This window comes from Nicotiana sylvestris, chromosome 10 (genome assembly GCF_000393655.2).
Source record: "Nicotiana sylvestris chromosome 10, ASM39365v2, whole genome shotgun sequence".
Classification (NCBI taxonomy): Eukaryota; Viridiplantae; Streptophyta; class Magnoliopsida; order Solanales; family Solanaceae; genus Nicotiana; species Nicotiana sylvestris.
Window position 1 is genome coordinate 26,178,982 of NC_091066.1, and position 12,561 is coordinate 26,191,542.

The 12,561-nt window shown below is 36.4% G+C and overlaps 1 protein-coding gene across 7 annotated transcripts; it reads left to right on the forward strand.

The window, feature by feature from the left end:
* The first annotated feature begins 1,319 nt into the window (after nt 1-1,319).
* On the forward strand, nt 1,320-7,391 carry LOC104247912 (pentatricopeptide repeat-containing protein At1g52640, mitochondrial-like). Of its 7 annotated transcripts, none has more exons than XM_009804057.2 (4): nt 1,320-3,970; nt 5,096-5,242; nt 5,747-5,941; nt 6,086-7,391. In XM_009804057.2, the coding sequence occupies exon 1, from the start codon at nt 1,410-1,412 to the stop codon at nt 3,054-3,056; it is 1,647 nt and encodes a 548-aa protein (XP_009802359.1). In that variant the 5' UTR covers nt 1,320-1,409; the 3' UTR covers nt 3,057-3,970; nt 5,096-5,242; nt 5,747-5,941; nt 6,086-7,391. The 7 variants fall into 7 exon arrangements, with proteins under 7 accessions (XP_009802359.1, XP_070016687.1, XP_009802364.1 ...); XM_070160586.1 differs by having other exon boundaries at nt 5,755-5,941; XM_009804062.2 differs by lacking the exon at nt 5,747-5,941.
* The last annotated feature ends 5,170 nt before the right edge of the window (nt 7,392-12,561 follow it).

The window sequence follows — 12,561 nt, forward strand, 5'->3', positions numbered from 1 at the left end:
TGTTTCTTAAGAAATTGAAAGTTTAGTAGCTACTACTACTATTTAGCGATTTTCAGTTTAAATGAACTTTTTTGTTTTTCGAAATTTAAACTATGTAAACTTTGACCAATATTTTAAACTGTATTTTTTTTATTATATTGGCATGAGAAAATATAATTTATATTAATATTTGTATAGTTTTTTAATATTTATATTGTAATTTTAAAATATTAAGTTAATCTAATACATCCTATCTCTCAGATTTATATCCCCCCTTCCTCCCCTCTCTTTTTCTTCTTTTCTTCTTCCTTCTCTCCCTCTCCTCTACTTTTCTGTGGTGAGACCATTCCAACCCTAACACCATTTCACACCAAATTTTACATCAAATCGGTGTAACATCAAATTTACTCCAATCATTACACCAATTTTTACACAAAAAAAAATATTTTTTCTCTCTCTTCTATATTATATTATTATCTTTTATTTTAATTTTATTATTTATTTTCTTCAAACAAATTCTATCTTTTTTTTTCATATTCATCAAAAATAATTCACATTCACCACTTATATAATCATTTATTACAAAATTATTTTAAATCAATTTTAATGTATCCTCCTTTGATGTGCTTTTAATTATAATGTATTTTTATTTTATGTATTGTTAATTTTCTTTTTTAAATTTTAGTTTTCACTTTTCAATTTTTAGCAACATTAGATATCTTACATTTGCATTTTTCATTTTTAAATAATGGTTATATTTCTTTTTATACAATTATAATAATAATAAAATTAACTTATAATTTTATATAAATATAATATATACAAAATTAATATATATATAAAATAGGATATAAAATTAAAATTATAAAGATCGTAATATAAAAATTAATTATATACACAATATATGATAAACTAAAAGTTCAAAAAAATAAAAAGATGAATAAAATAATAATAAATCAAATTTGGTGTTGGTGTGACACTATTCATACACTATAATGATGCAAGATTTGGTGTTCTATTGGAGCAAAAAAAAAAACCAAATTTTACATTAAATTTAGATTTGGTGCAAAAAATAGTGCACCCTTGGAGATGCCCGAGAGTATTGGAAACAATTTCTCTACCTTCACTAGGTAGGGTAAGGTTTGCATATATACACTATCCTTTCCGGACCCTAATTATAAAAATATACTGAGTATGTTATCGTTATTGTTGTTGCTGAGTTAATCTAATTCAATTTAGCTTTAAAAAATTAGTTAAATTGACTCTGAAAAAAACGAATAAATTCAATAAATTGGAACGAAAGAAGCATTTTTATTTGTTGTAAGAGAAAAATGATCTTTTTTGCATGACAGAGAGAGTAGCCCACTGGATGCTCTTTCTGGGTCTGTACACTATATATATTTTTGAAACTTCGCCCAATTTCCATATCAATGGCGATAAGAACTCTTCTTCGCGCCAGAATAAGTACTCACCATTTCCCCCTCACAATCTTCCATCACAATCACATACCACCTACCAACACCAACATCTACAGCCATCAGTTCGCATCCCTTTTGCACAAAACTAATTTCACTTCCAGTCCAGACGTCCCACCCTCTAATTCACACCTAGTAATAAGTGAACTCTCTCGCATCCTAAGCGATTACAGAAATCCCCACAACGACATTGAATCAGCTCTCAATCCATTCTCCGACAAGATTTCGGCTAACATAGTTGAGCAAGTTCTTAAACGCTGCAAAAATCTTGGGTTTTCAGCTCACAGATTCTTCATTTGGGCAAATAAATTATCGGGGTTTTATCATAGTAAGGAAAGCTATCACATTCTTGTTGATATTTTAGGAAGTAGCAAACAGTTTCCTTTGTTGTGGGACTTTCTTGTTGAGTTAAAAAGGAACAAATCTTGTGAATTAGGTCAAGATATTTTCTGGCTTGTCTTTAGGTCTTCTAGTAGAGCTAATTTACCTGTTGATGCAATTAGGAGTTTTGATAAAATGATTGATTTTGGGATTACACCGAGTGTAGTGGATGTTGATCAGCTTTTGCTTGCATTGTGTAAAAGAAAGCATATGAAAGAAGCCAAACAGTTCTTTGATAGAGTTAAAGATGGGTACATGCTGAGTGTGAAATCTTACAGCATTATGATAAGGGGATGGGGAGAAATGGGAGAAGTAGTTGAGGCACAGAAACTGTTTGATGAAATGCTTGAGCGAGGTTTTTCAGTTGATTTGTTAGCTTATAATAGCATTTTGGAGTCAGTGTGCAAGGCAGGAAAAATGGACGAGGCCTATAACTTGTTCATGAAGATGAGGTCCATGGGATTAAGGCCTGATGCTTTTACGTATGCTGTTTTTATTCATGCTTATTGTGTAAAGGACGATATTCATGCAGCTTTTAGGGTCCTTGATCGGATGAAAAGGTACAAGCTTGTGCCTAATGTATTTACGTACAATGTTATCATCAAGAAGCTTTGCAAGAGTGACAAGGTTGAGGATGCTTACCAACTGATAGATGAGATGATTGAACGAGGGGTAAAACCTGATTGTTGGAGTTATAATACAATCCTTGCTTGTCATTGTGATCATAGCGAAGTCAATTTGGCACTTAGGCTGATCTCAAGAATGGAGAAGAACGGTAGCCTGCCAGATCGTCATACATATAACATGGTGCTTAAAATGCTCATAAAGGTCGGAAGGTTTGATAGAGTTGAGAAAGTATGGGAGAGTATGGAAGGCAGGAAATTTTATCCTTCAGTCTCAACATATGCTGTTATGATACATGGTCTCTGTCAGAAGAAAGGCAAACTTGAGGAAGCATGTAGATATTTTGAAATGATGATAGATGAAGGGATCCCGCCATATGGTGAAACCTGTGAATTATTGCGGAATAGACTTATAGGTTTAGGATTTGCAGAGCAAAAAGATATTCTTGCGGATAAGATGGAAAGAAGTACTTCTTGTTTAATTCAAGAGCTAACAAACATAATGAGAGGAAACAAGGCCCGTGCCAGATTGAGACGTGAAGAAGAAACTCTGATAGTGATGAGTAAAAGAGTTCAATGTGCCGGAGAAGTAGAATAGCCTCAATTCCTTTGGTCAAGGTGATACATATTCTTAATGCCTGTTGTTTGTTTGCCGCTGCATGCTTGACATTTCTCTGTTTACTTTTACTGGTAGCAGCTAGTGATGTTGACTTGGTCGTTCTTGGAGGCTACTTCTCGCGGAGATGGAAAACTGTAGCCTAAGCAGCAAAACTTTCCTAATTGATCTTTGTTATAGCCAGCTGTAGCAAAAAAGGTGCTGTGATAAGTTTCTTGATCCGTAGCCGAATAAATGACTCTATTTGCTTGTAAAGTATCTAGATGTGGTGCAGCAGTAAAGCACCAGGTTTGCAAGAATATTGACCTCAAGTTGCATAAAGAGCTTATTGAGGTTCTATGAGTGGATATGTGGATTTGGACAACTGGCTTTCTTAGTAAAGGAATGGCGGACATGTAGTTATCACTTGGAATCCCGGGTTAACATTGGGCTCTGATGAATGTTGTGTTAAGCCACTTAGCTGAAGAGAGATCACTTTACAAGAATAAACAAGGGCAGCAAGATTGTTAGCTACTTAAATTAGCCTGTCAACCACTGCTCGAGGACACCTTTAAGAGTTTCCTTTATTGTTATCAGGGCATCTTTGAAATGCTCAAATGCTATCCTTCTGTGTTTTTGTTGGAACTAAAGAAGTAAATGTTGAATCCGGGGTTTTTTAGGAGATGCAGATGCATAATTAGTGAATGTGCTGCTTCTGCTATCTATTGTAGTTTCTAGTTTGTGAAGTTACTAGATCAAAGCTGCTGGTAATGTGATTCAGGAGTGTTGTATCAGTCTATGATTGCAGATGTGATGGCAAGTTGGTTGCTTGGGAATTGACCAGGAAGGGAAATTGCAAAAGGTGTTTACCAGTTCATAGAACAATCCTCCAAATATTTAGCAGCATGTTCCTTCGGGTAAGGTCAATGTTCTCCCCAGTCACTAGGTACGGTGATGATGAAAATATTGGCTCAAATCTTTTGGAGGATCTGATGTTTTTGTAGCTTGTAATGTCATTTTTACTTATATTTATGTCGTCATTTAAGTTTACTAAGTTTCCAACCTTTCATTTTACCCATACCCACCCATCTCCCTCATCCCAAGTAGGAGACTGGTTAATTTTTTCTTTACAAGATGAACAATAAGGCTTTTGATTGTTTACATGGTTCAAACTATTTTTTAAGGTTTGGCAACTTATTTGACATCTTTAGATATTATTTTAAGATGTAAACAAAGGCTGCTAGGGCCATAGCCAGCTAGTGGCGGAATGCATTTTCAAATCTCTACTACTCTTCTTTTCTTGATCTCCTCCACCCTTCAAAACAACAACAACTAAGCTTCAACTCCAAGTTAAGAGGTCGGATATATGAATCCTCGCTATCCATTTTGCTCTATTTAGGCCTGTTTCGTGCAAATAGTTAATAAATTAGCTTCTCTAACCTTTAGAAGTTCTCTATATTTCTACTGGCTTACAAATCTCAGAACAAGATTAAAATGAACTCCTATCAGATATTGGTCTAATACGAGTGTACCAACAAAAATTCTCCAACCCAAAAAAGAAAAATTATTTTCACAATGGAAAGACGTAAATGTGAAAAGTCAGTGACGAAGTAATAAAAATGTTCATCTTCTTGGTCTGTTATCATCGCCCGGAAGCTACTTTGGAGTTTTCTAAGAGGTGGGTTCAAAACAAGTACACTTAGATTGCATAAATCTTTGATCTACTATCATTGCCCAATAAGGGCTGGCTTTTTCTTTTTGAAAAAAAAATGACAAGAAGAGTATAAGTCGAATTATAGACTACATTATTACTAACTGAAAAATTTGTGGTATAAGTCGAATATATTGATAGGATAATAGGGAAAATTTGATACTACTGACTAAACTGCTTGGGCTGCAAATATTAATTACTCTTGAATTTTCTGATGGATGGGTGCAAAAAGAGTTATGGTATAACTATAATTGTACTTGACTGCTGGTAACCTTTCCATGTAGGGGTTCTGATTTTTCTAAGTCAAGCATATGACTGGCTAAAATTGCAGGCACTTGGATTTGGTTTTGTTGTTGAAATGCTGCAGCTATGGGTGTATTCGAGTAGATTGCTATGGTAGGCTGATTCAGATGAGGAGGGATGTGAGTTTCACAATTTGAGAAGTTACAGAGAATGTCTTGCCAACTGATACATGCTGGTAAAATTCTAGCTCAATTTCGCAAGGATGCCCGTGATGTGCAGTTGTGTGATGGTGTTGGAATAGCTCTTTCGCTGAACGCTACTTTGTTTTTTTCTTTTTTGATAAGTTGCTGAATTCTACTCTTGATTTGCCCAAGTTTGAAGTGGCTGCATACTTGAATGAATCAATATAATCAATTTTCTGAGCTTTATTTTTGTTACATCATTTTCTTTTCTGTTGGAATTTTGTATGCTAAAGGTACTTAATGAGTCTTTTAGGATCCTTATGGTTTTGAGTTGTTGAATCATTATGGTCTCTTGTGTAATCAACAGGACAATTGTCTTCTTGAACCTATGTGGCTTTACATTCTTTAGAGATTCCTTCTGAATCTAGCATTTGTTGACTACTCTATCTGATCATCACTCTGAATGACTTTTTGGCATCATATTTAAGTAGTTTTGTTGGTATATTTGACATAAAGTGATTAAACTATTTCTTCCAACTTGAATGGCTTTGCTGAAGTGGTAAAGGAGCTTTCGGATGAGATTGCATCAAAAGAACATGCAAGAGTTGATTGCAGTAAACTTTATTGAGAACGTTCTTTGTGCTGGAGCATGTTGTATTCAATCGCTCTCTGCATTGAGTCAAAGGAGGGTTCCTTATCTCAAAAAGAATAAAAAAGAAACAAGAAAAGAGAATGATTTGAAGAAAGTATAGGTACTAACTGGTAACTAAAGTTTCCTTGAAATCCTTAGACCGATCATTTCTGCAGGCTGCTCTTCAGAGGATTTGGTTATTCATTATGAGTAATGCTTATTCCAATTTTTTTCATTTGGTGTACTTGTTATTTCAATATCTTAGGTACCCTGCTGCATGCAAAAGCTGCACTTTCATTCTTGTTATAGCACTTCGCTTTAACAGAGCATTGGAGAAGAAAGCATTTGAGCTTCTACAAGCTATACCAGAATCCTTCTTATCACTTCATGTGCGATTTCAGTCTGACATGGTAGCTTACAGTCAACGTGAGTACTCCAGTCTTTCTCCTATATTGGTAAATCATATAGAAGCTCGGCGGGGGGATATAAAACCTTGGATCTAATTAATGGACATATTTGGAGAAGCAGTGGGAAGTGCCCTTTTAAACCAAATGAAACTTGCCTCCTCCTTCAGGATCTCTTCATTCCTACAGACAACAACAATTTATTTGGCAGCTGGTGATGGCCTGAAGGAACTTGGCGGAGAGGAGTTATTATCCGAACATATTACTGGCTACTTAGTACTTACTATCCAAACATATACATGGATAAGATGGTTGCAGCAATGCGAGCTTTTAAGGGGTTGCGTAAGACACCCTCACACTGTTCTTTAGAAGGAGGGCTTTGGAAGTTAACCTATCAGGAGCTTAACTGGAAGGAATTAATAGAAACCCTGTGGCAGGTTCATAAAGATGATTTCATAATGGGTAGAGGTTCTGCTCTAGCAAACTGTTTTTGCGACCTTAAAGTATGTTGTCTTGTACCTGTTCCTATGTTGGTTCGTTTCTTTTTCTTTGTACCAGCTAGCTAGTTTAAAAAGAAGAGTTATAGCCCATTTCGCCAAGCTGTTATTTTGAGAAGTATTTTTTTTTCAAAAGTGTTTTTCTCAAAAATACTTTTGGTGAGAAGTAGTTTGTGTTTGACTAATTAATTTGAAAAGCACTTCTGAGCAGCAATTAGTGCTTGACCAAGCTTTAAAAAACTGCTTCTAAGTATATTTTTCTCGAAAGTGCTTCTCAAAAATGTGCTTTTGGAGAAAAACTATTTTTTTCTGCTTCTCCTCAAAAACACTTTTTTTCCTTCCAAAAGCTTGACCAAACGCCTCAATTTTTTGCAAAAAGTGCTTTTGTCCAAAAAAACACTTTTGACCAAAAATAAGCTTGGCCAAACGGGCTATTAGTTAACTTCTATAAACTGACTAACGTTTACATTATTAGATGACTACGGTCTTAGGTAAATCTGCCATAATGAGCGGAAGGATTTAACCTGTCATAGAAGGTAACCGGGAAAATAGGATTGAAACTTGTTACAACAAGGAAAACTATGCTACACTAGGTTAAGTTATAATGATGGTATAATTTTTTTCACCTTTATTGTTATAAGTTAAATCTTAAAAAGATTTTCTTCTTTTAGATGCAGAGTTTTTTTATCAGAAAAATTGAAGGGTCAATTTATTCATGTATTTCAACTTTGCGTAGCTAGTTTTATATTGAGATAATTCCCTTGCTTTATATACTCGGTTTGTTTTCTTTTTTCCTTTCCTATTCCAGGTAAAAACCTCACGGTGTTAGCAAGTTGTAAATTATTTTCCATGGTTGCAACAATCATAGGATAACTTATATTTTACACAATGAGCTTTCGCATAAAAGTGATAAAAAGGGATATTATCTCCTTTTAGTTCTAAAATTTTATTATCAAAGCTTACTGGGTAATGAAATTATCTTTTGACTCTTGTGTGATGCCCTCGATTTTACCATAAAAGAAGAGGAGAAAAGGAAGCTATTACTCCCTCCGTCCAGATTTTTGTGTCGTACTTTCTTTTTTGCAAGTCCGGTGACCCTTAATGTTGAACGTAGGTCGCTTCTCACTATTTCACTTTACGTGAACCTATTTCCTTTTTGGTGCATTTTAAAAAAATGACCCCTTTTTAAATTTGATAACAATTTAGCTTAAACTTACAATTATACCCTTAATGAGAAGTTTTTATAACCACATAAATACTCTGGCCCCTTTTTGATTTGTTTAGAACCACAAATTCCAAAAGTCTTCATTTTTTGTTAAACTCCGTGGCCAGTCAAATAAGTTCACATAAATTGGAACGGAGGGAGTAGTATGTTTGGCCATTCAAAAATATTCTTTTTCTAAAATATGTTTGGCCAAGCTTTTAGAAAAAAAGATTTAAGTAGAAGCAGAAGGAGTTTTTGAGAAGCAGAAAAAGTAGCTTCTTCTCAAATGTACTTTTTTGAAAAATACACTTAAAAATATTTTTTAAACCTTGAAAAAAAATATTAATTGTTGTTCAAAAGTATTTTTTTAATTAATTAATTAAGTATAAATTATTTCTAACCAAAAGTATTTTTTTTAAAAGTACTTTTAAAAAAAATACTTTTTCTAAATAAGATGATTTTAAAATTTTGACCAAACATGCTATTAGTTTCGTCAAACCATAACGTATAGACACTGATAGTTCAGAATATGACACTTGTCTAATCCACTTAAGATGCATCTTTTTATTTGAAACTCAAATCCATTTAACTTATATATAATTTATAGAGCATAAAATATTTTTGTACTGGTGTTGTATTTTAATTTATATAACAAATAACATAATTTATTTTTAAGTCAATCCACTCAAATTAGTGACCTCTAAGCTTTAAGTAATTGTGGGGCCAGAAGTGGCGAACTCGTGGCACCAGGCATGGAATAGGGACAGTTCATTCTCTCGAACACTCTTCTCTGCAGTAAATTAAAAGGCGGCACATTGTTGGAAGAATTAGCAAGAAACTTCTCAAAGCTTTGATACTCTACTACTACTGCTTTCTTTTTCAAGCTGCTGCTAGAAAGTTTTAGAGTTATCCTTACATTCTTATGAAACTGTATTGGTCAAACTTTGATTGTCGCAACCAAGTTGACTGTAGCAACCAAGTTGACTGTCGCAACCAAGTTGACTGTCGCAACCAAATTGGTCAAAATAACGTATAGACACTGATAGTTCAGAATATGACACTTGTCTAATCCACTTAAGATGCATCTTTTTATTTGAAATTCAAATCCATTTAAGTTATATACAATTTATAGAGCATAAAATATTTTTGTACTGGTGTTGTATTTTAATTTATATAACAAATAACATAATTTATTTTTAAGTCAATCCACTCAAATTAGTGACCTCTAAGCTTTAAGTAATTGTGGCCAGAAGTGGCGAACTCGTGGCACCAGGCATGGAATAGGGATAGTTCATTCTCTCGAACACTCTTCTCTGCAGTAAATTAAAAGGCGGCACATTGTTGGAAGAATTAGCAAGAAACTTCTCAAAGCTTTGATACTCTACTACTACTACTTTCTTTTTCAAGCTGCTGCTAGAAAGTTTTAGAGTTATCATTACATTTTTATGAAACTGTATTGGTCAAAATTTGACTGTCGCAACCAAGTTGACCGACCTCCCGCCTAAGTAATCGGGCAGCAAAAGTTAATATAGCCCACTCTATATCTCCTCCCCGATATCCGACGAGTCGGTAAGAACGGCATCTAAAAGCACGACTAAGACACGTTTGAGGTAAGAGGACGTCGAGCCGAGCAAAGGGCAAGGGTGTCATGACTATATATAGTCAGGGAAAGCTTTCAACAAGGGGGGCTGCTTCTCCTATCTCCTTCAAAAGCTGAAAAGCTCTCTTCTAGTTTTCTTGATTGAAAAGAGTGAATCTCTAGGAAAACCTGTAAAGCGGTCTCCTCATCGATTGATGGGAGATACAATGTTGAATCTCAATAAGATCATTTATATTTCTTTCATCCTAAGTAAGATCCACACTGCTAGCTCTTTGATCTGGAATTTATTATGTCTGATTAAGATTTACCCCTTCATCTTTGATTGATTTGTTCAAAAAGGTTTCAATATATTTTGAGACAAACAATTTGGCGCAGTCTCTGGGGATTTCTTAATGAAATTTCCTAGCTTCTCCTAGATCAAAGACAAGAAATACAATTGCTCACAAAAAGGAGCGCGAAGAGAAAATCAACCCACGCGAAACGAAGGAGCGCAGTAGGGGGAGGAGAGCCGAGCAAAATAATCAAGCTTAGAAACCTTCGCCCCATCAACTACCGATATGCCAAACAAGGCGAACGACATTACTAATCAATTCTCCCCCATCGGACCACCGGATGGGGGCAAAGAAAGTCTCATTCTAACTCGCCTCCCAGTCTCAACTCAAATAGGAATATAATGGCCACACAGGCGAACAAAAAAAACAACACTTAAATTAAAGGACGAAAAACTACTGCAAAACAACTGTGATACCTCCCACCAGCGATACCTCCGAGTTGGAAGACAGGAGCCAGACAAGGGAACTACAATCCGTGCACAGAGCGAACCTAAGCAAAACAACAACATTCTACATTCTCCAACGTTGCACCCTCCATTGCAAGCACTGCCAAACGGACTAGGACTCTCTCGCAAGATATCTGGCTCTCCAAAAACTGGGACTGACGACGGGTTACTATTTCGATAAGTTTGAAATAACACCCTTTAAGGCCAGGGGCCTTTGCCAAAAAGAAGAACTTGACCTCGATCGAATGACGACGGGTTACTGTTTTGATAAGTTCGAAATAACACCTTTTAAGGCCATGGGCCTCCTCCAAAAGAAAAGTTCGATCTCAATCGAACCACGACGGATTACTATTTCGATAAGTTCGAAATAACACCCTTTAAGGCCAGGGGCCTTCGCCAAAAAGAAGAGTTCAACCTCGTTCGAACGACGACGGGTTACTATTTTGATAAGTTTGAAATAACACCCTTAAAGGCCAAGGGCCTTCGCCAAAAAGAAGATCTCGACCTCGATCGAACGACGACGGGTTACTATTTCGATAAGTTCGAAACAACACCCTTTAAGGCCAGTGGCCTTCGTCAAAAAGAAGAGTTCGACCTCGATCGAACGACGACGGGTTACTATTTCGATAAGTTCGAAATAACACCCTTTAAGGCCAGGGACCTTTGCCAAAAAGAAGAGTTCGACCTCGATCGAACGACGACGGGTTACTATTTCGATAAGTTCAAAATAACACCCTTTAAGGCTAAGGGCCTTCACCAAAAAGAATAGCTCGACCTCGATCGAACGACGACGGGTTCCTATTTCGATAAGTTCAAAATAACACCCTTTAAGGCCAAGGGCCTTCGCCAAAAAGAAGAGTTCGACCTCGATCGAACCACGACGAGTTACTATTTCGATAAGTTTGAAATAACACCCTTAAAGCCCAGGGGCCTTCGCCAAAAAGAAGAGTTCGACCTTGATCGAACGACGATGGGTTACTATTTCGATAAGTTCGAAATAACACTCTTTAAGGCCAGGGGCCTTCGCCAAAAGAAGAGTTCGACCTCTCGAATGACGATGAGTTACTATTTCGATAAGTTCGAAATAACACCCTTTAAGGCCAAGGGTCTTTGCCAAAAAGAAGAGCTCGACCTCGATCGAATAATGACGGGTTACTATTTTGTTAAGTTCGAAATAAGACCCTTTAAGGCCAAGGGCCTTCGCCAAAAAGAAGAGCTCGACCTCGATCAAACGACGACAGGTTACTATTTCGATAACTTCGAAATAACACCCTTTAGCCAAAAAGAAGAGTTCGACCTCGATCAAACGACGACGGGTTACTATTTCGATAAGTTCAAAATAACACCCTTTAAGGCCAAGGGCCTTCGCCAAAAAGAAGAGTTCGACCTCGATCGAACCACGACGAGTTACTATTTTGATAAGTTCGAAATAACACCCTTTAAGGCCAAGGGCCTTCGTCAAAAGAAGAGTTCGACCTTGATCGAACGACGACGAGTTACTATTTCGATAAGTTCGAAATAACACCCTTTAAGGCCAAGGGCCTTCGCCAAAAAGAAGAGTTAGACCTTGATCGAACGATGACGGGTTACTATTTCGATAAGTTCGAAATAATACCCTTTGAAGCCAAGGGCCTCCGCCAAAAAGAAAAGATTTAGACCTCGATCGAATAATGACGAGACACTCTCTCGATTAGGTCGTAACACTTCTGAGGCTAAAAGCTATCAGAAAGAAAAACTGGGACTCGCCATACATGCATCTATCTCACACAAAAAAGTCAAAAACAGTTGAAATAAAGGTAAAGTACAAGGCAAATAATGAAGAAAAGACTCCTTTATACAAAGTTATTGTGCGGACTATCGCCGCTTATACATGGCCCAAGCCAACAGTAGAAAAAGAAAGGGGGGAGAAACGACAACAATGGATGACGAACAAATATAAAAAAGAAAAAAACAAAACAACAACAAGCAAATAAAAATAAGAGCAGACAAAGGCAACATTCTTCATTCGACATCATCACCGCCATCACCATCACCATCACCGTCTCCAAGAATCCCTCCATCACTATCATCCGCACCCCTATTAGCTTCAGGCGTCATCGCATTGTACCCATAATTGGTGCGAGCCTCCCCCACTTTCTCGCACTTCCTCATAGGCGGCCTCAGTCACAGTACCCGCCTCCCACAAACTCTTATATATATATCCCGCTGGGCTTCGGCATAAATCCAAAGCTCGTGCATATGGCGGGGAACAACGGTAG

Excerpts from the sequence above, each read along its gene's own strand:
- LOC104247912 (XM_009804057.2), top strand. The coding sequence starts at position 1,410 with ATGGCGATAAGAACTCTTCTTCGCGCCAGAATAAGTACTCACCATTTC.